The sequence below is a fragment of the Narcine bancroftii genome, chromosome 6, assembly GCF_036971445.1.
Source record: "Narcine bancroftii isolate sNarBan1 chromosome 6, sNarBan1.hap1, whole genome shotgun sequence".
Lineage (NCBI taxonomy): Eukaryota > Metazoa > Chordata > Chondrichthyes > Torpediniformes > Narcinidae > Narcine > Narcine bancroftii.
Genome location: NC_091474.1, coordinates 215,197,732 through 215,224,111, shown reverse-complemented (window position 1 = coordinate 215,224,111; position 26,380 = coordinate 215,197,732). Strand labels below are relative to the sequence as shown.

The 26,380-nt window shown below is 41.9% G+C and overlaps 1 protein-coding gene across 2 annotated transcripts in view; it reads left to right on the top strand.

Annotated features, from left to right (window-relative positions):
* Positions 1–26,380, top strand: part of ascc3 (activating signal cointegrator 1 complex subunit 3) — a 484,134-nt gene that overhangs the window by 192,906 nt on the left and 264,848 nt on the right. For both annotated transcript variants that reach the window (XM_069887454.1, XM_069887456.1), the window contains exon 14: positions 22,888–23,079. In XM_069887454.1, coding sequence (XP_069743555.1) covers positions 22,888–23,079 — 192 coding nt within the window. The remainder of the gene's footprint in view (positions 1–22,887; positions 23,080–26,380) is intronic.

Here is a 26,380-nt window from a genome sequence, read left to right as displayed (position 1 = left end):
AGTCAGAAAACAACTCAAAAAGATGTGTATGCCTGTAAATAAATAAAGAAATGTAAACAAACTACAATACAGAAAAAGTACAAAAGTTAGGGTCCTTAAATGAGTCTCTGATTGAGTTTGTTGTTGAGGAATCTGATAGTAGAGGGGTACCAGTTGCTCCCGAACCTGGTGATGTGAGTCTTGCGGCATCAAGACCTTTTTCCTGATTGTAGCAGCAAGAACAGAGTGTGTCCTGGGTGATGTGGATCCCTGATGATTGCTGCTGCTCACAGAATGCAGCGTTCTCTGTTGATGTTCTCAGTAGTGGGGAAGGTTTTACCTGTGATGTCCTAGGCTGTGTTCACTACCTTTTGCAGGGCTTTATGCTCAGGGATATTGGTGACCTGAGACCAAACCATGAAGCAGCCGGTCAACTCACTTTCCACTACTTATCTGCAGAAATTTGCCAGGGTTTAGGATGTCATTACCAAACCCCCGCAATCTCCTAAGGCAATTGAGGTGCTGATGTGCTTTCTTCACAATGCCGTTAGTGTGTAGACACCAGGAAAGCTCCTCCAAGATAGTGACTCGCAAGACCTTAAACTTACTTACCCTTTCCACCCTTGATTCTCCCAATGATTTCTGAATCGTACACCTCTGGTTTTCCTTTCCTGAAGTCAACAATCAGCTTCTTGGTTTTGGTGATATTGAGTGCGAGGTTATTGTTGGTGCACCATTCAGCCAAGTTTTCACTCTCCCTCCTGTGTGCTGACTCATGACCCCCTTTATTCAGCCCACTACAATGGCATCCTCAGTGAATTTGTAAATGGTGTTATCGTCATACTTAGCCACACATCACAGGTGTATAGCGAGTGGAGCTGAGGTTTAAGAACACAGCTATGTGGTGCTCATGTATTGATGGACACAGGAAGCAGGAAACATCAGCCAGTTAACATTTCTCTACAACAGATTTTCAAATTTACAACTAAAGGCATGATTGAGTAGATTTAATGTGGTGTTGTAAAAGGAAAATAATGTTTGGCAATTTGTGTGGAGTTCTTTGTGGGAAAAATGATGTGTTGTGAATAAAGGGGTAATCTGTGGTAACATTACACTAACATTTGGAACAATGGAACATTACAGTACAGAAAAAGGCCCCTTCAACTGTTCTAGTCTGTGCCGAATCATTTTTTTTTGCCTAATTCCACTAACCTGCACCCAGTTCATAGCCCCCCATACCTTTCCCATCCATGTACCTGTCCAAATTCTTCTTAAATGTTAAAATTGAGCCCGCATTCACCACTTCTGCTGGCAGTTTGTTCAACACTCCCACTACACTCTGTGCGAAGATGTTCCCCCTAAACATTTCCCATTTCATCCTTAACCCATGTTCTCTGGTTTGTATCTCACCTACATTTACTTTGTCTATCCCCCTCATAATTTAAAATATCAAATATCCCCTCATTCTTCTATGCTCCAGGGAATAAAGTCCTATCCAGTTTACCTTTCCCTGTAACTCAGTTCATGAAGTCCAAGCAACATCCAAGTACTCTTTCTCTTATTGATATCTTTCCTGTAGTTAGGTGACTAAAACTGCACTCAATTCTCCAAATTTTGCCTCACCATGTCTTATAAAACTTTACTATAGCCTCTCAACTCCTGTACTCAATACTTTGATTTATGAAGGCCAAAATGCCAAAAGCTTTCTTACAACCCTGTCCACATGTGACACCACTTTGGGGAATTATTTATCTGTATTCTCAGATCCCTCTGTTCTACTGCACTTTTCAGTGCCCTATCATTTGCTATGTATGTCTTTTTTTTTGGTTTGTCCTGCCAAAATACACACTTCAGATGTCTGCTTTAAATTCCATCTGCCATTTTTCAGCCCATTTTTCCTGCTGGTCAAGTCGCTCTGCAAGCTTTGAAAACCTTCTTCACTGTCCACAATGCCTCCAATCTTGGTGTCATTTCCAAATTTACTGATCCAATTTACCTCATTATCATCCAGATCATTGACATGAATGACAAACAACAATGGTCCCAGCACCGATTCCCTGAGGCACACCACTAGTCACACGCCTCCAGAAATGAAGAATGTAGTTGATAAGGTGCTGCATCGAAGGCCATTTCAAAAAATAAAATGCTGTATGACATGTAATATAATGGACTTTACAGAAGATGAGGAACTTAAATATAAATAGAGCCACATAAGTAAGTGTTTTCTAGTGAAGCACAATGTCATGATGGATATTCATGCAGTGTCTCAATTCCTGCTACAATTTGTATAATTTGTAATGTGTTGCTTTGAGCAAGGGTGTGGGACATGCCCAGCAGGATAATTTGTATTATGGGGGAGAGAAATATGAAACCTGGTGAGCATGTCTCATACAACAATTATTTTAGTATTAAGTATTTAGATTCAATTAATGATAGCAAGTTTTTTTTTGGAAAACTTTACTTAAGAAAATCGTTAATAGAAAATCAATATACAATCCAATATGAGTAATTTTATATAATATATATAAAAAATTAAAAACATAAACACAAAGAAAAAAACAAAAAAAAAAGAGGAAAGAAAAAAAAATACCCCTCCCACTCACCCACCCCAACAGCCAGCTCTCTTAAGGAGAGCTAAAAAAAAAGGAAAAATATATAATACATCAAAGTACATCTAAATGCATATATTCCAAATATGGTAACCACTTATTGACGAAAAAAGAATAATTATCATGCAAATTATATGTAATTTTTTCCATAACAATACAAGCTTTCAATTCATTATGCCATCGCGTTATATTAATCACTGTGTTATCCTTCCATGTACTTGCTACACATTTGTGAGCTACAGACAGTACTAAACGTATAAATGCAATTTGAAATTTATCCAGCCCTAATCCCATTAAAGGAACCATGTAACCCATTAAAAAAATAGATGGATCTAATGATAACTTAATGTTATATAATTTTTCCAAAATTAACCTAATTTCTTCCCAAAATGGTTGTACGTAAACAAAAGACCAAACAGCATGTAAAAAAGTACCAGTACATACACCACATCTAAAACAATCCGAGTTACTAAAACCATATTTTTTTTCAATTTCTCTGGAGTTAAATATAACTGATGTAAAAAATTATAATTTACCATTCCATACCGTACATTCGTCAATTTAATTACACTGTTGTAGCACATATCTGCCCAATAATCTTCAGGAAAAACAAAAGCTAAATCATTTTCCCACTTAAGCTTAGACTTTTCCCATTCTGGTTTATCCATATTGTCTTGTAACACTTGATACATAACAGAAATATATCCCTTTTTTGGTATAGAAGAAATCAATGATTCAAATTCCGTCAATACAGGTAAAGTCATCTCTCTACCATGCATGTCTTTCACCAAAGTTCGAAGTTGATATCAAAATGTTCCCTCAATTGATTAAAGGAAGGAAACTGTCCTTCTACAAAACAATCCTGCAATGTCTTTATACCCTTAAAATCCCAACTCTTTAAATAATTATTAAATATTGAAAAGAGGAATAAGCTGATTGTTATATCTTTGGCTTGGCTTCGCGGACGAAGATTTATGGAGGGGGTAAAAAGTCCACGTCAGCTGCAGGCTCGTTTGTGGCTGACAAGTCCGATGCGGGACAGGCAGACACGATTGCAGCGGTTGCAAGGGAAAATTGGTTGGTTGGGGTTGGGTGTTGGGTTTTTCCTCCTTTGCCTTTTGTCAGTGAGGTGGGCTCTGCGGTCTTCTTCAAAGGAGGTTGCTGCCCGCCAAACTGTGAGGCGCCAAGATGCACGGTTTGAGGCGATATCAGCCCACTGGCAGTGGTCAATGTGGCAGGCACCAAGAGATTTCTTTAGGCAGTCCTTGTACCTTTTCTTTGGTGCACCTCTGTCACGGTGGCCAGTGGAGAGCTCGCCATATAACACGATCTTGGGAAGGCGATGGTCCTCCATTCTGGAGACGTGACCCATCCAGCGCAGCTGGATCTTCAGCAGCGTGGACTCGATGCTGTCGACCTCTGCCATCTCGAGTACTTCGACGTTAGGGGTGTAAGCGCTCCAATGGATGTTGAGGATGGAGCGGAGACAACGCTGGTGGAAGCGTTCTAGGAGCCGTAGGTGGTGCCGGTAGAGGACCCATGATTCGGAGCCGAACAGGAGTGTGGGTATGACAACGGCTCTGTATACGCTTATCTTTGTGAGGTTTTTCAGTTGGTTGTTTTTCCAGACTCTTTTGTGTAGTCTTCCAAAGGCGCTATTTGCCTTGGCGAGTCTGTTGTCTATCTCATTGTCGATCCTTGCATCTGATGAAATGGTGCTAAAATTGACAATTTACCTTTTGATCGTAAAATCTTATTTCTTTTAGTCCACACCTTTAATAAATGCTTTAATATCGGCATATTATATTCCTGCAACAAATTTATATTCCATTGATATATAAATTGATGCACCTCAATTTCAAAAATGCAAGCCATCTCAACTTTCGCCCAACTTGGGAGTTAGTCCAAATCCATCAAGCTAATAATAAATTTCAACTGGGCTGCTTCGTAATAATTTTGAAAGTGAGGTAATTGAAGCCCACCTAATGCATACTTCCAAGTAAGTTTATATAATGCTACCAGCGATAATTTACCTTTCCATAAAAATTCTCTCACGGCTTTATTTAAATCCTGAAAAAAATCCCTTTGAAAGAGGACACGGTATTGATTGAAATAAATATTGAATTTGAGGAAAAATATTCATCTTAATACAATTAACTCGACCGATTAAAGTTAACGGGAGATCTTTCCATTTAATTAAATCTGCTTTAATTTTTTTAGTAAAGGAACATAATTTAACTTATATAAAGATTGATGATCAGCATTTACAATTATTCCTAAATATTTAATTTTATCAGACCATTTCAATTTTATAATATCTTTATATTCTGAATAATCTTCTTCTACAACTGGCAAAATTTCATTCTTATCCTAATTAACCTTATATCCAGATAATGTACCATATTGCAATAAACATTCCTACAGATGCGGCAATGATCGTTCTGGGTCTGTCAAATGTATCAGAATATCATCTGCAAATAAGTTAATTTTATATTCTTCATCCATAATTCTCATCTCTCATCTGTTTATTCTGTCTTATTGTTTGAGCTAATGGTTCAATAGCCAATGCAAACAAGGCTTGTGACAATGGACACCCTTGTCGAGTCAAACGTATCAATTTGAATGGTAATGAAACTTGACCATTTGTCACCACCCTGGCAATTGGGTATGTATATAAAGCTTTAAACCAACCAAAAAAAAATGGGCCAAATTTAAACTTCTCCAACACCTTAAATAAAAACCCTGTCAAAGGCTTTTTTCGCATCATGCGCAACCTGCTGTCGATATACATTGACCAAAGTAATCAATCGAAGGATACTATCTGATGTGTTTCTATTCTTAATAAAACTTGTTTGGTCAATATGTATCAATTTAGGTAAATACTTAGCAAGTCAATTTGCCAAAACTTTTGCTATAATTTTATAGTCTACATTCAATAGAGAAATAGGTCTATATGAAGACACTTGCAACGGATCTCGATCATTATTGGACACAACTTCAAAAGTTTTTTTAGGGAAAGTTCTTAAGAATAAATTGGACCAAACATGATTTTTCTGAAGTGATGTTAAAATGTTGACCTTGTAATTCTGAAAAAAGCACTGGAGCAAGATTCCGGTAACTCATGCTCTTCAGTTACTTGTAATACATCCTAAAAAAACACAGGGGATAAATCTTCATTAAAAATTTTGTAAAATTCCACAGAAAATCCATCATCCCCCAGTGACTTTCCATTTGGCATCTCCTGTAAACGGAGCTTCCAATTCCACAACATCTTCCTCCTTTAATGCTGGTAACGTTAATTTAGATAATTAAGATTCAATAACACCACTATCCTGTTTCCCCTCAGAAGAACATAATTTTTCTAGGATTATGATTTTTCCACTGCGAGATCTTGGCCTTTTTTGCCGGCGGAAATGAAGCAGGAGATTTTTGTGGCTCCAGACACATAAAATCCAGGCAGGGAGATTTTGCAGTTCCGTATTCCCATTTCTATTATGTGCAGCTGGACTAGGTAGCCGCGCTTCCGCAATCGAGAGGATATCTGCTCATGTGTGAGGTCCAGGCTACCAGGTGGCAGGAGTCCATTCCTGTCACCGACATCTCTGGTTTTCGTGGATTGTTAGGTTCTGTCTTTTGGCATTCTTGGCATCATTACAATGGACTGAGGGTCTCAGTTTGGGACTGCTTTGTTCCAAGCTCTCACTAATCTTTGGGGCACTACTCATATTCGTATTACAGCTTACCATCTGCAGCCTAATAATCTTGTTGAGTGTTTCCACCACCAGTTGAAAATAGTATTGACAGCAGATGGTGATGCATCTATGTGGAGCGAGTGTTTGCACATGTTCTCCTTGCCATGCCTACTGTTATAAAAGTGGATCTTGGATATTCAACGGCAGAGATGATATATGGCACCACACTGACTTTGCCCAGCGAGTTTCTGGATCAGAGTCCAGGGACAGTGCTCTAAGATCCAGCAAGTTGTGTTGATAGTCTTCAGGAAAGCATAAAATTGCTCAGACCTCTACCTATGTAACATGCATCACCTGCAGTGCATGTTGTGGAGGATTTACAACACGGTTTTTTTCCACATAATGCTGTTTGCAGACCACTTCAGCCTATTTATGACAGGCCTTTTGAAGTCTCACCCGAAGACTTCTGTGATTCACAGAAATGGGAAAGCTGACATGGTCTCCATTGACAGATTGAAGCCGGTGTATATCAATGGTCCATGTTCTGCATAGTAACCAGATGCATCACACCCTGGAATGTGGACTCCAATACCTCTAAATGGAAAGCCCTGCAAAAAGTAGTGGACACAGCCCAGTATATCATAGGGAAAAGGGTCTCCACCATTGATTAAATCTACATGCAATGTTGTATTGGAGAGCAGCAGCAATCATCAAGGATCTACATCACCCAAGACATGCTCTGTTCTTGCTGCTGCATCAGGAAAGTGGTATGGGTACTCATACCACCAGGTTCAGGAACAGTTGCTATCCCTCCACGATCAGACTTCCAAGCAACGAACTCAATCAGAGACTCATTTAAGGACTCTTACTTTGCACATTTTTATTGCTGAATATTTTTCTGTATTGCAGTCAGTTTGTTGACATTTCCTTGTTTATATTTCTCTCTTTTCTTGAGTACAGTTTTATGGACTACCGAAAAGAAAAAAAATCTCCCTGGCCCCCTTGTTGTTTGTGATGTCATTTATATACTCTGACAATAAAATTCAACTTTGAAACTTTGAACTTTGTACTGTTCTATGTTCTATTTTCTATGAATGCCCAGCTCAGAAAGCAAAAGGCTGAAATTTATATTGTATTTATCTTCAAAACTTGCTATCATGGGAGCGTGGCAAGATGGCATAGAGGACAGAAGTGCAATCCCACCCTTCCTCAGCTCGTTTTTTAAGTACCTTTATAAAAGTGATTAAAAATTGTATTTTTATTTTTTGGAACATTAGTGAGTTACAATGGCGACTAATGTAAAAAAAAAACCTCAATTGCAGAAGAAACAACCTTGTAAGAGTGCTGAAGAATTGAGGCCTACCTGCTTAACTGAAGCCATGGAGTCAATTTCGGGAGTTCCTAAGGCACAGAGGACCCCTGCCCGGCTGAGTATGGCGCCAGCTCGATGACGAGCTCAGTTGGTGCTGAACCGTGCGCCCAGCATAGAGGAGCCCATGAGCCCACGCTGCCATTGGGTGGGCTGGGGACGCGCAGAGTGGCGTTGGAAGCCGAACCTGAGCAGTCCCTGGCCTCACCGGGCATGCCCGGTGAGGGAGTTGTTGAATGAGTTGGGTGAGAGAGCACATAGAAGCATAGAAGATAGGAGCAGGAGTAGGTCATTCGACCCTTCGAGCCTGCTCCGCCATTCAACGAGATCATGGCTGATCTTAAAGTTCAGTACCCCGTCCCCGCCTTCTCTTGCATGGCAGTTAAAGACGGAACAGGTTTCACGGATTATTAATGCTGTTAAAAAGAATTCAATAGTTACCTATAAACCTCAGGAAATTAATGACCAGTTTTATTCATTTTATCAAAAATTAAATCCAAGCGCCAAATTTCTCATGGTGAGTAGAGATGCACAGTTGTACGCGTGATATGCGTAAGAGGCTGGTGGTCTGTATAAATGATGAGATGGCAACCTTCCAACAAAAAATGGAAATGTTTCATTGTGAGATAGGAGTTCTCAACTGAAAGTACTCTATTTCGCCTGAGCCAGTTTCAGCTTGGCTGAAAAGCATGCCAGGGGTTCCAACTGCCCAAGGACTCATTGTTCTAACACCGTTCCCATGGCACTGACGGAGGCATCCGTGGTAAAAGAAAGCAAGGTGTTAGGATTTAGGTGCACAAACATCGTGCCATTCGCAAGTGCAGTCTCATGTTAAAAGCACGTATGGCATCGTCTCTTAAACTCAATGATCTTTTAGAAATGGACTTGTTAGATCCTTTTATTTTTTTGATAAAGGGTAATAAAACTGACGCAGCATTCAGCAGGAAACGGCAGTAGAAATTTGTCATTCCTAAAAAAATAATGTCACTGGCCATACGTAGTGGGTGTCGGAAAATCTCAAATTTCTTGCACTTTTGTTTCATCAGGCAAGATCCCATGCTTGGTAACTCGATGTCCCAAAAATATAAGATCGGCATCACCAAAAACGCATTTATTCATATTGATCACAATGCCAAATTCATTAAGTCTCTATAATAGTGATATAAGATGGTGCTTATGATCCTCTTCATCCACGCTCACAAGAAGAATATTGTTGATATTGACATATACAAAATTGAGGCCTGAGAGTATGTGGTCCATAAACCGCTGGAATGTCTGAGCTGCATTCCGCAGACCAAATGACATTCGCAGAAACTCAAACATGCCAAAAGGGGTAATTACTGTTGTGTTGGCAATATTGGAAGGCTCTACTGGAATCTGATAGGAAGCATATACCAGATCTATATTTGCAAACACTCGTTTGACATGAAGGTTTGCTGAGAAGTCTTATAAATTGGGAGTGTTGTATGGGTCAGGCCTAGTCAAATTGTTCAGGGCAGGATAATCATCTCAAGATTGCTAATCGCCAGGAGACTTCTTTTGAACTATATGCAACATTGATGCCCAGCAGCTGTCAGATCTGCAGACTATGCCCAGCTCCTGCATGTTGTCAAATTTCACTTTTGTGATTTTAATACAATCTGAGGGTAATCAATGAGCCCAGGTTGCAACCGGAGGATCCCGAGTCTCTATGTGGTGGGTTACTACAAGTTCAATGTTTGTATGCCAATATGATGGGGTCAGTTCTTGGTATTCACTATCTTGGAGGAACTTTCCTGGACCAAACACCAATGACGTCATGAAGAAAGCATGTCAGCACCTCTACTCCTCAAAAGTTTGTGGGGTTTGGTATGACATCAGAAACCCTGGCAAATTTCTACAGAGGTGTGGTGGAAAGTGTGCTGACCAGCTGCATCACAGTCTAGTATGGAAATGCCAATACCCTTGAGAGTAAAGGCCCCCAAAAGGTAGTGGACACAGCCCAGGACATCACAGGTAAAAAAACCCCACACCACTATTGAGTATGTCGATAGTGAATGCTGCCGTCAGAAGCCAGCAGCAAACATCAAAGACCCTCACCGCCCAGCACATGTCCTGTTCTTGCTGCTGCCATAAGGAAAGAGGTATAGTTGCCACAAGACTTGCACCACTAGGTTCAGGAATAGCTGCTGCCCCTCCACCATCAGACACCTCAATGACAAACTCAATCAGAGACTCATTTAAGAATTCTTACTTGTGCACTTTATTGATTTTCTTTTTGTTCTCTGTATTGCAAACTCAGTTTGTTGACATTTGTAATCTGTTTACAATTCTTTGTTTGTTTACATGTTTTAGACTGTGAACATTTTATTTTTTCCATTACCAATAAGTTGTAACTCTGTTGTGCCCGCTGGAAAAAGGAATTTTTGTATGTGATGTCATGTATGTACTCTGACAATAAATCTGAAATCAGTAGGTGAGGGAAATGTTTGAGCAATGCTTGGAAAGGGCAGAAGCCAGGTTGGAAGCTTGTCAGGTAGGTGACGACATTGGTCGGATGACAAATGCAGTCTCACTTGGATACATCACTTGCATGGCACAGTGAGGCTTAAAATCCACCAGCAGTGAAAAATGTGACAAGAAATCCACCCCCAAAATGGAATTTCCCACATGATAACCCATCAAAAAGGTTTGTTGAGACCAAATCCAGCGTGAGTGACCTCTGGCCATACAGTATGTTTGATTATGAAAATCATTTGCAGCCGACTGAACACATGACATATTAGAATGTCTGCATTCTTCAGGAGTTGGAGGGATGGAGGGACCACAGAAATTTCTGCACCAAAATTGACAACAAATTGAACACCTGAGAGATGGTCTTTGAGCAAGAAACGGAGGTCGAAGTGCCCATGGGCAGCAGTTGCCTCCACTGTTGGGCCTGGTTATTTCCCTGTTGCCACTTGTAGAAGTCACAACGTGGCTGACAGGACCAGGCGGCAGAGCTAAATTTCCAGTGTTTCCAACAAATACGCTGCCCGATGCCTCTACCACGTCCTCAACCAGCATGATTCCAACTGGGTCAACGGGAGGAATTTCATTGGGTGCTCAAAGCGTGACCTGCGTAGTCAGTGCTGCCATTTTTACATGGAAGGTGCCGTGAACCCACGGGGTCACCACTTGTAGCTGCAGTAATTTACCCAGAATACACACAATATAAAAAATACACTCACATTTTTCAGTACACATTTTTCTTTATTCTCAGTCACAATAATGAATTCTTCATCCCACAAAACACTACTCAGCCAAACCCCTCTGACCTTTTCATTGGCACTCTGCCACAAAGGTGATCGTGACATTCTCAATCTCCTCCTCCTGTGTCCACAATCCATCACAATTTATGCAGCCTTCTGAAACTAACCCACGCATGCACGCTATTACTCCCATGCATCCCCTCGGATATATTATCAGCAGTGAATACCACCATTCCCAATGTAGTTAAGTATGTGACTGTGACAACCCCCTCCTCCCCCCCCCCCCCCCCGCCACTTCAGACTCCAAGCCATGCAAGGAGGCGACTGAGTGGAACTGATCCGCAGTGTAATGGTCTGGAAAGTCCAGCCCGACCTCGTACGATACTGTAAGGCAGGTGGTGTATGCTCCAGCTGGAAGTGTTGCAACTGTTCTACTGAAGTTGGCACCAATACAGAGCATGGAACATCGATACATGCCTACTTCAGTTTATCAATGAAGACTGTGTCAGTTTTCCCATTTCTGCGAATCATAAAAGTCTTCAGGTGAGACTTCAAAAGGCCTGTCATAAGTGGGCTGAGTGGTCTGCACACAGCATCAGTGAAGATGGAGAAATAGCAACTCCTTTGAATTGGAGGAAATGAGATGAGTCAAAATGAGATGATAGCAAAGGAGTAGCCATGGGTACCTGCACGGGTCCCAACTACACCTGCCTGTGGGCTTTGTGGTAATCCATGCTGCAAGCCTACATAGGTAAGGTCATTCAACTCTTCCTCTGATATATTGATGAATACATCAGGGTTGTCTCATGTACCCATGATAAGCTCATCAGCTTCATTCACTTAGCTGCCATCTTCTACCCTGATCTCAAACTCACATGGTCCATCTCCACCCACACTCTTCTCTTTATGGATCTCTTAGAAAACAAGCTTTCCACCAACATATATTACAAAACCATCAAATCCCACAACTAGCTTAACTACACTTCCTCACACCATGTTCCCTGCAAGAATTCTATTCACAACTACACTTCCTCACACCATGTTCCCTGCAAGGATTCTATTCACAACTACACTTCCTCACACCATGTTCCCTGCAAGGATTCCATTCACAACTACACTTCCTCACACCATGTTCCCTGCAAGGATTCCATTCACAACTACACTTTCTCACACCATGTTCCCTGCAAGGATTCTATTCACAACTACACTTCCTCACACCATGTTCCCTGCAAGGATTCTATTCCCTTCCTACAATTTCTCTGCCTTTGTGGCATCGGTTCCCAAGATGAGGTCTTCAAGTCTAGATAATCCAAAATTTCTGCCTTCTTCCACAAATGTGGCTTCCTCTCCACCACCATCAACTCAGCGCTCACCTGCATCTCCTCCATTTCCTGCTCATGCCCAGGCCCCCTCTGCCCCCAGATTCAACAAACACAGAATTCTTCTTCTCCTTACCTACCACCCCACTAGCCTCTGCATTCATCACATTATCTTCTGGAATTTCAGGCACCTACAACAGCATTCCATTACCAGACACAATACCTTCCATAGGGGCTGTTCCCTCCATGACTCCCTCATGCACCCATAATTCCCTTCCAATCGCTTACACCCCCCCCCCCCCCCACCCCGGCACATTCCCTTGTGGCCGGAGGAGATCCCAACTTGTGCCCACACCTCCTCCTTCACCACAGACCTGGGCCCCAAATAGGCCTTTCAAGTGAAGCATCACTCCACAGAATTGATTTACTGAATCCTGTATTCCCTTTGTGGCCATTTCTACATCAGAGAGACTATGTGAAGACTGAAGATCGCATCGCTTAGCACCTTCGCTCAGTCTGAGCCAGTGACTGGGATTTCCCAGTGGCCAACCATTTCAGCTCTGTGTCCCACTCCTGTACTCACGGGTCTGTCCATGGCCTCATGTACTATTCCACCAAGACCACCTATAAATTGGATGAACAATGCCTGATTTTCCATCTGGGCATATTAGCTTTTCCGGTTTCTGCTAACTTGTTCCCTTTTCCCCATCCCTTCCCTTCCCGTTTTCTTTCCCTTAGCTCTCCACCCCTTTCCCTCTCCACCTAGCCATCCCTCCTCCCCTTACTTGCTGTCTGCTCTCTCTCCCTTCTCCACTTATTACCTCCTGCCTTTGAGACCATACTTCTCCCCCCACACCCCCCCTTACCTTTTTATTCGTATCCCTGCCAATGTTCTTTTCATATATCAGTTATGTATTTTTAATCGTTGCTATAAAAGGACACTGTTTGACCTGCTGAGTTTCTCCTGCATTGTTTTTCTACTTCAACTGCAGACTTTTGTGTCTTGAGACAGGCCTGGTTAATGTCACCAACTATGACTTTTAGTGCATCGGGTTAGGGTGTATCTTGTTTACTGACCACATCATGCAACTCTGCAAGTGACTATTTAGTCAGCATCGGGAGTGATATAAAAACTGGTGAAAATCATTGATGAGAACTCTTGGGGCAAATAGAAGGGTCTGCATTTCATTGAGGTTTGCTCTAAGGCAGTCGAGCAGAAGGTCAACATAATCCCAATGTCCATGCACCAGCCAGTATTAACTGGAAATTACATAACATCCCCTCTCTCTTTGCCAGAATCCAAGTTCCAATCCAGTCTGTGAATGGTGAAACCCTCTGGTCAGATCGCAGCATCGCATGTGTTCTCAATTCGCCAGGCCATCGTTCTGAAAACAACTGAGATTTGTCTCACCTTTCCCTGATGAAGAGGCCTTGCCTCGAGGTTGTTGATTTTATTTTCAAATGATTGGACATTTGCCAGTAGCATGGTCAGCAGCGGATGTTGGTACAGTGCAGGAATAGGCCCTTCTGGCCATCTTTTTTGCACTCTATTAATTTGCATGACCATTTCCAAGGATCTATGATCATGAACCCTTAGTTCATCCTCATGTTCTGCCTGGATAGTCATCAACCCAATGGTATAAACCCTAACGCTTCCATATTTAGGTACTTTCACGCTCTTCTCTCATGTACTCTTCTCTCATGTTCTTCTCTCTCTCTCTGTCGCTTGCTCTTCTCTCCCACACTCTTCTCTCGTGCACTCTTCTCTCACTGTGCTCTCTCTACCACTCTCCCTTTCTCTCTCTGCCCCTTTCTCCCTCCATCCCTTTCTCCTGCCATCCCTTTCTCCCTCCCTCTTTCTCTCTCCCTACTTTCTCTCCCCTTTCTCCCTTTCCTCCATACTTCCTCCTCCCCTTCTCCCTCTTTCTCTTTTTTCTTTGTCCCTCAATCTCTCTCCCCTTCTCTCTCTCCCTCCCTCCCTCCTCTTTTCCTGCTCTCTCCCCTCGTCTCTCTCTCTCGCTCCCAGTTCCTCTTTCTTTCTTGCTCTGACCTTTTCTCTCCCTTTCCCCCTTCCAGTCTCTCTCTTTCTCTCAACTCTCTCTCTCCCCCTCATTCCCTCTACCCATTCTCATTCTCTCTCCCTCTCCTATTCTCTTTTTTCTCTCTCTCTCTCATTCCCTGACCTTCTCTGCACCTGTCCCTTGCTCTCTCCCTGTCCCTCGCTCCCAGTCCCTCTCTCACTCAACGTCCCTTGCTTGCTTCTTGTACCTCTCTCTCTCTCTCCCCCCGATTCTCTCCCACTCTCTATCTCTCTCATTCTCTCACTCATTGTTCCTTTCTCTCTCTCTCTCTCTCTCTGTCACTTTCCTCCTCTCCTCTCCCTCTTCTCTCTCACTCACTTCCCACTCTCTCATTTCACCTTCACTCTTTCTCCCTCTCACTTCACACTTTATCTTTCTCTCTTTCACCATTTCTTTCACTCTCTCTCTCTTTCCCGCTCTCTCAGGAGAGCTCAAAGAGGGCAAAAGAAGACCTTAGCATGTAGAGAACCCCAAAGCATTCCATGCATATGTAAAGAACAGAAGGATGACAAGAATGAAGATGGGGCCACTAAAGGATAAAGGAGGCAACATGTACCTAGAGGTAAAAGAGGTTGGGGAGATCCTAATGAATACTTTGTTCAGTATTCCCAATAGAAAAGGACTTTGATCACAGTGAGGTCAAAATTGAACAGTCCTATATGCTGGACAATGTGGAGATTAAAGAAGCAGAAGTGTTGGATCTACTTAAAAAACATCAAGATTGATAAGTCCCCAGGGCCGGATGCAATATACCCCAGGCTGCTGTGGGAAGTGGGAGAAGAGATAGCTGGGATAGATCTTTGATAGCTGATCTTTGAATCCTCTTTGGACACAAGGGATGTGTCAGAGGATTGGAGAAAGGTAAATGTGTTCTCTTGTTTAATAAAGGTAATAGGGAGAATCTTGGGGATTTTAGACCAGTGAGTCTTAAATAAGTGGTGTGCAGACTATTGGAGAGGATTCTTAACGATAGGACCTATGAGCATTTGGAGAAGTAGTCTACTCAAAGATAGTCAATATGGCTTTGTGAAGGGAAGGTCATGCCTCACGAGTCTAATTGAGTTTTTTGAGGAGGTAACAAAAGAAATTGATGAGGGTAGGATGGTAGATGTGGACTACATGGATTTTAGCAAGGCATTTCACGGGGTCCCCCACAAGAGACTCATGCAGAAAATCATGAGGTTTGGGATCAGTGGAACCTTGGCTGTGTGGAGAAAAAAAAATTGGCTTGGAAGAAGAAAACAGAATAGTAGTAGAAGGAAAGTATTCTATCTGGAGGTCGATGACTAGTGGGGAGCCACAAGGATCTGTTCTGGGACATTACTCTTGGTGATTTTGATAAATGACCTCTGAAGAGGAAGAAGAATGGGTCAGCAAGTTTGTGGATGACATGAAGGTTGGCAAAGGGTACAGGAGGATATTGGCAGGTTGCAGAGTTGACAGAAAATTGGCCGATGGATTTCATTCTAGAAAAGTGAGACGATGCATTTTGGAAAGACAAACTAGAAGGCTGACTGCAGGGTTAATGGTCTGTTACTTAAGAGTGTGGATGAACAAAGGGACCTTGGGGTTCAAATCTATATATCACTCAAGGGCACTAAGCAGATTTATAGGATAGTTAAGAAGGCCTATGGGATGTTGGCATTCATTAGTAGAGGGATTGAATACAGGAGTAAAGATGTCATGTTGCAACTATACAAATCTCTGGTAAGATCACACTATTGTGTTCAGTTCTGGTCACCTTAGGAAGGATGTAGAAGCTATGGAGAGGATACAGAGGAGATTTACCAAGATGTTGCCTAGATTGGGAAACATATCTCATGAGGCAAGGTTAGCAGAGCTGAGACTTACTCTTTAGACTAGAAGATTGAGAGGAGACTTGATAGAGGTCTAAAAGATTATGAGAGGTATAAATAGGTTTCACAGGGCAGGATCAACAAATATCAGAGGACATACATACCAAGTTAAGGGAGGGAAATTTAGGGAAGACATCAAGGTTTTTTTTTTACACAGAGACTTGTGGGTTCTGAAATGTCTTGCCAGGGATGGTGGTGGAGGCTGAAACATTGGGGGCATTTAAGAGACTCTTAGCCAGACACATGGATGAAAGAAAAATAGAGGTGTATGAGGTTGTGAGGTTTTAGTACCTTTTTTTAGGAAGGAATATATCAGTCAACACAATGTCGAGGTCCGAAGGGTCTGTGTTGTATTCTATGTTCTATGCTTTGAGTGGTGATCAGTGTTGAGAACAAGTTACTGAACTCTTTATTTGTACCCCTCACTCCTGCTAGCATTAACAAGGTTAAATAAAGGAAACTGTTGTATGCATAATTGGATCTGCTGTTTACTTTATTTCAGTGCAGGCTGACTTAAACCCCTGCATCGGTCTCCCAACTTCATCCTTCCCCTTCCCACTTGACTTCATTAGAGGCACACTAACTGTGGATGATCACTGACTCTTTGGGCACTACCATTTGTTCCAATAACTGTTTCGTAAGGAATTGTCACCAAGACCTTGAACAGTAATTCTAGTTGAAGTGCCAGTTGATGAAGTAGACAAGGACGATGTGGTCAAACAATAATCATGGCTTTTATTAGCAGAAATTCATGGTACAATAATGAAAGACAATAGGTGCATACACAGTTATACCCAAGGGGAGTCTCCTTAACAGTAGAGATAATACAAGGACTGCCTAAAAAAAGCTCTTGGTGCCTGCCACATTGACCATCGCCAGTGGGCTGATCTCGCCTCAAACCGTGCATCTTGGCGCCTCACAGTCCGGCGGGCAGCGACCTCCTTTGAAGAAGACCGCAGAGCCCACCTCACTGACAAAAGACAAAGGAGGAAAAACCCAACACCCAACCCCAACCAACCAATTTTCCCTTGCAACCGCTGCAACCGTGTCTGCCTATCCCGCATCGGACTTGTCAGCCACAAACGAGCCTGCAGCTGACGTGGACATTACCCCTCCATAAATCTTTGTCCACGAAGCCAAGCTTCGCAACATGTAGAGACAGTATCCTCTGTGGTCTGCTATCTCATGAAATATCTTGGCTGTCTTCTGCATCACCTTTTCATAAATACTTCACTATGTTTGTGCCTGCTGTCTGATTGCAACCTGTTAGTGCCAAGTATGTTTCCCTTTCCCACTCGTTTTCTCTAATCAATATTCATTTGCCCCGGAGTGTTGACATTTGAGGTGATGCTTAATGTCAGGCATGTTGATAGGTGGCTCTTCATCAGCTGTTGGTTGTGAGGTGAATGGGATGGGCAAGTGGGGACTGGTAGACTCTTCAAATATTCTGCAATGATAAATCATTTTAGAGGTACACAAATGTATGTGATAGAGTAAGTAGATTCATCACCCACGTTCATTGACCAAGATTTAATTGTCTCATTCTGAGAATAATAACTTCACTCCTTCAACTTTGTTACATTATTTTCTTCCATCTGAGGATTGTACTCAATCTTGACAATGGACTGCCATGGAATTAGTTTCTTTAAGGGTTGATTTCTATTTGTCTTTGAGTCGTGGGAAGTGCTGGGAGCAGCTTAAATTTAGACAGAAAATAACATGGCCTGCACTAACACTTCCTGGCAAAAGCATACTTGTAGATGAAAGATCACAGTATTATCAAAGCTCATTCTTCATTGATATTGAATTAAAATAGCACGAGAACAGTATGTAATCTGATTATATCATTCCATAATAAGGTAAATTAATTTCTGGGTAACTATTTTTATCTGTTAAATTAATAGAAGAAAGCTTCATTAATTACGAAAGTTAGAGCAAAGCCTTTTGGAGACCTTAGAAATAACCTTATTGGAGGCATAAGGCATGAGTATTTGATTCTCAGTGACTATTTCTGTTTGTAAAGAAGATGGGCACTACGCCGACTTTCCAATTAAGGAGGAAGCGTGTGAAATATTGTCAAACTTTGAGAGGAAATGTATATATTTAGTTTTACTGAAATGTGCATATCGCAAGTCAAGTAACCCATGGGGAAAAAAATGGACGCTCTGACATCTAATTTTCTAAATTTCAATAGTTAGAGGTATGGTGCTGGAGGATGAGAAATCTACCAGCATGCCAACATTGTTTAAAATTTGAAAATGTGAAAGACTGATTAATTATAAGACATCAATGAACATACAAATGTAAGGAATAGAAAGAGGATTGGACCAGGGGCACTGTACATCAGATAAAATAAAACAAAAACAAAACCACCTGTGGTGGCATTTATGGTCCATTTAAACTTCTGCCAGCTTTCTTTAACTAAATCTGTCAATATAACATCATACACCTTTTCAGCCTTGTGGTGAATGTCTGCCAAGCTGGCTGTCTCCTCTCTGGCGAGCCTTGCTGTACTTACATTGGCTGTGCATTCTTCTCTTTGGCTTGGCTTCGCGGACAAAGATTTATGGAGGGGTAATGTCCACGTCAGCTGCAGGCTCGTTTGTGGCTGACAAGTCCGATGCGGGACAGGCAGACACGGTTGCAGCGGTTGCAGGGGAAAATTGGTTGGTTGGGGTTGGGTGTTTGGTTTTTCCTCCTTTGTCTTTTGACAGAGAGGTGGGCTCTGCGGTCTTCTTCAAAGGAGGTCGCTGCCCGCCGAACTTTGAGGCGCCAAGATGCACGGTTTGAGGCGATATCAGCCCACTGGCGATGGTCAATGTGGCAGGCACCAAGAGCTTTTTTTAGGCAATCCTTGTATTATCTCTACTGTTAAGGACACTCCCCTTGGGTATAACTGTGTATGCACCTATTGTCTTTCATTATTGTACCATGAATTTCTGCTAATAAAAGCCATGATTATTGTTTGACCACATTGTCCTTGTCTACTTCATCAACTGGCACTTCAAGCCTCTCCTCAAATACATTATTTGTTACAGCTACTTCCTACAGTACATTGTTCATGTTCCTTAACAATTTAATTTCACAGTTCCTCTTTGCCTTCCTAAAAGTTTTTATTTCCTTCTTAATCCCTCATTTTCTCTCTTAACATGCATGTCTCTACTACCTCTTTCAAAATCTAGATTTGTTGCTTGATTTTCACCTGTTTATTGAAGTTTTTAATGAATTTTCATGATTGTTAAAAATCTCTATTAAGATTTTTCTCATCCTTATTAAGAGAAAAGATAATCTATTTATCCTGTCTTTTACATTTCTGATATCATTCTTCATTCATGTCTAGTGCCCTTTTCAGAGCCTTTATCCTTTTAATAAAATGATTTCTGATTTGCTCATCATGGAGAGTTGTGTATCTTTAGAAAATTGAGCCACTCACTTGTCCTTAGTATTTTCCACAGGGCATGCTATTTGTTTGTCCATCCTTCCTGGTGTAGTGATGCAGGCTGGACACAAAAATGCTTTCTTGCGTGAGCTACTGTTGCATTGCACAACACAGTGACTAAGTGGTTTGTCACCTTCACCAGCAAGTGACCATCAGAAATAGATTTTCTGCAATTTTGAATTACTCTCTTAAAACCACCTCCCATTTTCACTGCTCTGATATTTCCTGTTTTATTTCAATGCATTATTCTGACCTTTTTGCCACTTTTCAGTTGTTCGATTGCCTTATATGAAAAGTGGCAAAGCAGCAGGTATGGATGGAATCCCCCCAGAAGTCTGGAAGGCTGGCGGCAAAACTCTGCATGCCAAACTGCATGAGTTTTTCAAGCTTTGCTGGGACCAAGGAAAACTGCCTCAGGATCTTCGTGATGCCACCATCATCACCCTGTACAAAAACAAAGACGAGAAATCAGACTGCTCAAACTACAGGGGAATCACGTTGCTCTCCATTGCAGGCAAAATCTTCGCTAGGATTCTACTAAATAGAATAATACCTAGTGTCGCCGAGAATATTCCCCAGAATCACAGTGCGGCTTTCGCGCAAACAGAGGAACTACTGACATGGTCTTTGCCCTCAGACAGCTCCAAGAAAAGTGCAGAGAACAAAACAAATGACTCTACATCACCTTTGTTGACCTCACCAAAGCCTTCGATACCGTGAGCAGGAAAGGGCTTTGGCAAATACTAGAGCGCATCGGATGTCCCCCAAAGTTCCTCAACATGATTATCCAACTGCACGAAAACCAACAAGGTCGGGTCAGATACAGCAATGAGCTCTCTGAACCCTTCTCCATTAACAATGGCGTGAAGCAAGGCTGTGTTCTGGCACCAACCCTCTTTTCAATCTTCTTCAGCATGATGCTGAACCAAGCCATGAAAGACCCCAACAATGAAGACGCTGTTTACATCCGGTACCGCACGGATGGCAGTCTCTTCAATCTGAGGCGCCTGCAAGCTCACACCAAGACACAAGAGAAACTTGTCCGTGAACTACTCTTTGCAGACGATGCCGCTTTAGTTGCCCATTCAGAGCCAGCTCTTCAGCGCTTGACGTCCTGCTTTGCGGAAACTGCCAAAATGTTTGGCCTGGAAGTCAGCCTGAAGAAAACTGAGGTCCTCCATCAGCCAGCTCCCCACCATGATTACCAGCCCCCCCACATCTCCATCGGGCACACAAAACTCAAAACGGTCAACCAGTTTACCTATCTCGGCTGCACCATTTCATCAGATGCAAGGATCGACAATGAGATAGACAACAGACTCGCCAAGGCAAATAGCGCCTTTGGAAGACTACACAAAAGAGTCTGGAAAAACAACCAACTGAAAAACCTCACAAAGATAAGCGTATACAGAGCCGTTGTCATACCCACACTCCTGTTCGGCTCCGAATCATGGGTCCTCTACCGGCACCACCTACGGCTCCTAGAACGCTTCCACCAGCGTTGTCTCCGCTCCATCCTCAACATCCATTGGAGCGCTTACATCCCTAACGTCGAAGTACTCGAGATGGCAGAGGTCGACAGCATCGAGTCCACGCTGCTGAAGATCCAGCTGCGCTGGATGGGTCACGTCTCCAGAATGGAGGACCATCGCCTTCCCAAGATCGTGTTATATGGCGAGCTCTCCACTGGCCACCGTGACAGAGGTGCACCAAAGAAAAGGTACAAGGACTGCCTAAAGAAATCTCTTGGTGCCTGCCACATTGACCACCGCCAGTGGGCTGATATCGCCTCAAACCGTTCATCTTGGCGCCTCACAGTTTGGCGGGCAGCAACCTCCTTTGAAGAAGACCGCAGAGCCTACCTCACTGACAAAAGGCAAAGGAGGAAAAACCCAACACCCAACCCCAACCCACCAATTTTCCCCTGCAACCGCTGCAATCGTGTCTGCCTGTCCCGCATCGGACTTGTCAGCCACAAACGAGCCTGCAGCTGACGTGGACTTTTTACCCCCTCCATAAATCTTCGTCTGCGAAGCCAAGCAAAAGAAGATTCTGACCTTTGTAAACTTTTCTTTCACATTATTTCAGAAATTCTATTCTACATGTTTAATCTCATTAAATATGGTGTGACGTGATTTCATGAACTTAACTCGTGCTCCTTACTACTTTCAGTTTCTTTCCTTTCATGTTTTTGCTTTTAAATGTATGGCAAGAATTCATAACCCTTCCAGTACAATTGGACCATTTAGTTGTGGTCTTGCTTCTATTCCATAGCAGTTGGACAAATGAAACTTCACTAGAATAAATACCTAGGTGAAGATGTTAGAATTAATTTATTTTTAATATAATAAGTACAGCTAAAAGAATGTTGTTAAAACCATTGCTTTAGCTCCAAAGTAATTACATGCCACACTCATGGTCTTGCTTCTGATAATTAAGGTCTCAAAAGACTGATTTGTGTATATAGTCAGATTTTAACTATTATTTTAAATCCAGTGTAGAACTTGTTGTATCATGTAATCAGTTAAGTGTCTTTAAAAGATATATTTGATACATTGAAATAAAATAAACCACAAAGAATGAATATAAACAGACAGCAGCTTACTTGCTATTTCAGTTTTTCACTTTTTGCCAATAGTTTTGGTATTTGCATCCATAAAAATCAACAATTAACCCTTGATCTGGGGCAAGATACTACATTTAAAAATTCATTTGGAATAATAAATGTGGAGTGTTTTCTGAAATACCCAATTAATTCTTGGAAGGAATCACAACTTTTAGTTAAATTTAATTCTGCTACTATTCCAACAAATATTAACAACAATAATGAAATAAATGCTATTAAGTTAATGTGAAAATTCCAATCAGATTTTGAATGAGATTTCTCACATATCTGTAGACTATGGCAGTTATCAGATTTTTGGTGCATTACATATCAGGAATATATTGAAAATTTTCATTATGGCGAAATGCTGGGATGGGTTTGTGCTGTTGTTAGTTTTCTCATATTTGTATACCAAAGCTATTTTAGTGCTATGCAAGCTAATAGTGTTAAGTAACAACAACATTTCATCCATTTTATCCTTCATCCAATTTATTCTTCATCCATATGCAACTTTGCTATTTGCTGTTTATAACTAATAAATAGTCTGAAATCCTTTTTCATTTATAGACAGTGCTAATTTACTACAATAAAATATTCTAATTTGACAACTGAGAAATATTACCATGACAGTACATTGTTTGAAGTGTTTCAAATGAGGAATACTGAAGCTGGCAATGTATTGCAATAACTTTTTTTTTGTGTCTGCAGATTCATAAATCCCGAAACAAGCAGTTACGTGAGTTGTTTCCAGATGGATTTGGCATTCATCATGCAGGGATGTTGCGCCAGGACAGGAACTTAGTTGAAATCTACTTTTCTCGTGGGCACATAAAAGTGTTGGTTTGCACTGCTACGTTGGCCTGGGGTGTCAATCTTCCAGCACATGCTGTTATCATCAAGGTAAATTTGGAAAATACATAACTTTCTTTCTGGTTGTTTTAAAACAATACTTTATTTATTCTTTGATAGAATCAGAATTTATTGTCATCAACAAGCCACAAGATTCATTGTTTTGGATAAGCATCACAGTGTAAACAAGCATTTTACAAAAAAAATTTAAATAGTGTGCAAAAAGTCAAAGTGTCTGTGGTTCATTGATCATTCAGGAATCTGATGGGAATGAGGAAGAAGCTGTCCTTGTGCTGCTAAGTGCTTGTCTTTAGGCTCCTGCGCCTTTTCCCCAATGGTAGCAGAGTGAAGTGGGGGGTCCTTGAGGATAGAACCTGCTTCATGTAAGGCTACTCAAAACTGATGAATGTGGAATATGGGTCAGAAGAATAGAACATCACATGAGCTTTTGGTGACATTTTGGTAATTTATGATGTACCCATAACCTGGGGAGAAAAAGGTATTTAGGACAGAGGTAGAATAGAGCAACTTGTCCGTGAACTACTCTTTGCAGATGATGCCGCATTAGTTGCCCATTCAGAGCCAGCTCTCCAGCGCATGACGTCCTGTTTTGCGGAAACTGGCAAAATGTTTGGGCTGGAAGTCAGCCTGAAGAAAACTGAGGTCCTCCATCAGCCAGCTCCCCACCATGACCACCAGCCCCCCTACATTTCCATCGGGCACACAGAACTCAAAACAGTCAACCAGTTTACCTACCTCGGCTACACCATTTCATCTGATGCAAGGATCGACAAAGAGATAGACAACAGACTCGCCAAGGCAAATAGCGCCTTTGGAAGACTACACAAAAGAGTCTGGAAAAACAACCACCTGAAGAAACACACAAAGATCAGCGTGTACAGAGCCGTTGTCATACCCACGCTCCTTCATGTGTCCTCTACTGGCATCACCTACGGCTCCTAGAACGCTTCCATCAGCGCTGTCTCCGCTCCATCCTCAACATTCATTGGAATGACTTCATCACCAACATCGAAGTACTCGATCTGGCAGAGACTGCAAGCATCGAATCCATGCTGCTGAAGACCCATGCGCTGGGTGGGTCACGTCTCCAGAATGGAGGACCATCGCCTTCCCAAGATCGTGTTCTATAGCGAGCTCTCCACTGGCCACCAAGACAGAGGTGCACCAAAGAAGAGGTACAAGGACTGCTTAAAGAAATCTCTTGGTGCCTGCCACATTGACCACCGCCAGTGGGCTGATATTGCCTCCAACCGTGCATCTTGGCGCCTCACAGTTTGGCGGGCAGCAACCTACTTTGAAGAAGACTACAGAGCCCATCTCACTGACAAAAGATAAAGGAGGAAAAACCCAACACCCAACCCCAACCAACCAATTTTCCCTTGCAACCGCTGCAACCGTGCCTGCCTGTCCCACATCGGACTTGTCAGTCACCAACGAGCCTGCAGCCATCCCAGGTGGACATACCCCTCGATAAATCTTCGTCTGCGAAGCCAAGCCAAAGAAGAATAGAGATTATTGTTACAAAGATATATTGAGTATCATGCACATAGATTTAATCAAACTACTATTTGCCTAAATGTAAATTGTTCCATGGAACAGTCCATCAAGCAGTGCAATTGATTTGTTACTGGACCAGGGCCAAGTGTGCATAAGTGAGGTGATTCAAAACTTGAGAACAAAACTAGTTTTCTTTGGAGATCAGAGGGTAAGTGCTACCTAACCAGTCCATGCAGCAAGCATTTGTCAACAATTTTACTTTGGAAAAGTAATCGTGTAGTTATTAAAGTAAAAAAAAATTCATGTTCATTTGGCTATATCATGGAACTGGAGAAGCAGCACAGAAATAGGACCATCAGTTCATCTAGTTTGTACCAAACTATTTTTCCACTTAGTCCATTGACCTGCACCCAGACCATAGCCCTCCATATCCTTCACATCCACGTACATAGAAATTTTCCTTAAATTTTGAATTCGAACCTATATTCACCACTTCTCTGACAGCTCATTCCACATGCTTTCTTTCCTTTCAGTGAAAATAAATCTCCTTAAACCTTTCACCTTTGACTTGGACTTGCTTTCCCCTAACCTCAGTACAATTCACTTTCATTCAACCTCTCTTTTCCTCTCATAATTTTGTATACTCTATCAAATCTCCCCTCATTCTCCAACACTCCAGGGAATGTAATCCCAACCTATTGAACCTTTCCCTATAACTCAACTCCTCAAATCCCGGCAACATTCTTGTAAATTTTCTCTGCACTCTTTCAATCTTCCTGATGTCTTTCCTATAGGAAGGTGATCAAAACTACACAGAATCCTCTAAATTTGGCATCACGAATGTCTTGCACAAATCATATATTCAATACTTGGGAAGGCCAATGTGTCATATAACTATATAACACATTCAAACATTCTTTTTACAATGCTATTTATCTGTGATGCTATTTTGAATGTTTTATGTATCTGTATTCCCAGATCTCTGTTCTACCACACTCTATAGAGCTCAACTGTTTACTGTGTAAGTCTCCATGGTTAGTCCTGCCAAAGTAGAACACTTCACACTTGTTTGCATTAAATTCCATCTTCCAATTTGCAGACCATTTTTCCAGCTCATCTAGATCCTTCTGAAAGCTTTGAAAGCCTTCCATTGCACCCTCAATCTTTGCCTCATCTGCAAACTTGCTGATCCAGTTTATCACATTAACATCCAGATCAAGAGGACATGAGTTAAGAATTAAGGGGCAGAGGTTTAGAGGTAACATGAGGGGGAACTTCTTTACTCAGAGAGTGGTAGCCGTGTGGAATGAGCTTCCGGGAGAAATAGTGGCGGCGGAGTCAATTGTATTATTTAAGAAAAGGTTGGACAGGTATATGGATGAGAAGGAGGGTTATGGGCATTGTGCAGGGAGGTGGGACTAGAAAGGGGTGTTTGGTTCGGTGCGGACTAGAAGGGCCTAATGGCCTGCTTCCGTGCTGTAATTGTTATGTTATATTATCATTGATAAAAATCACAAATGACAATGAACTAACATCAAATCCTGAGGCACACTATGAGTCTCAGGCCTCCAGTGAGATAGGCAATTGTTTACTCCCAGTCTTTGGGTTCTCCCGCAAAGCCGATGTCTAATCCAATTTACGATCTCATCCTGACTGAACGACTGATGATTCTTGACCAACCTCACATGTAGGCCCTAGTCAAAGGCCTCACTAGTGTCAATGTTGACAACGTTTAATTTCCTGGTGACCTCAAAAAAACTGTATCAGATTGATTCAATATAACCTACCACGTCAAAACCCATATTGCCTATCCCTGATGAGTTCCTTTTTATCC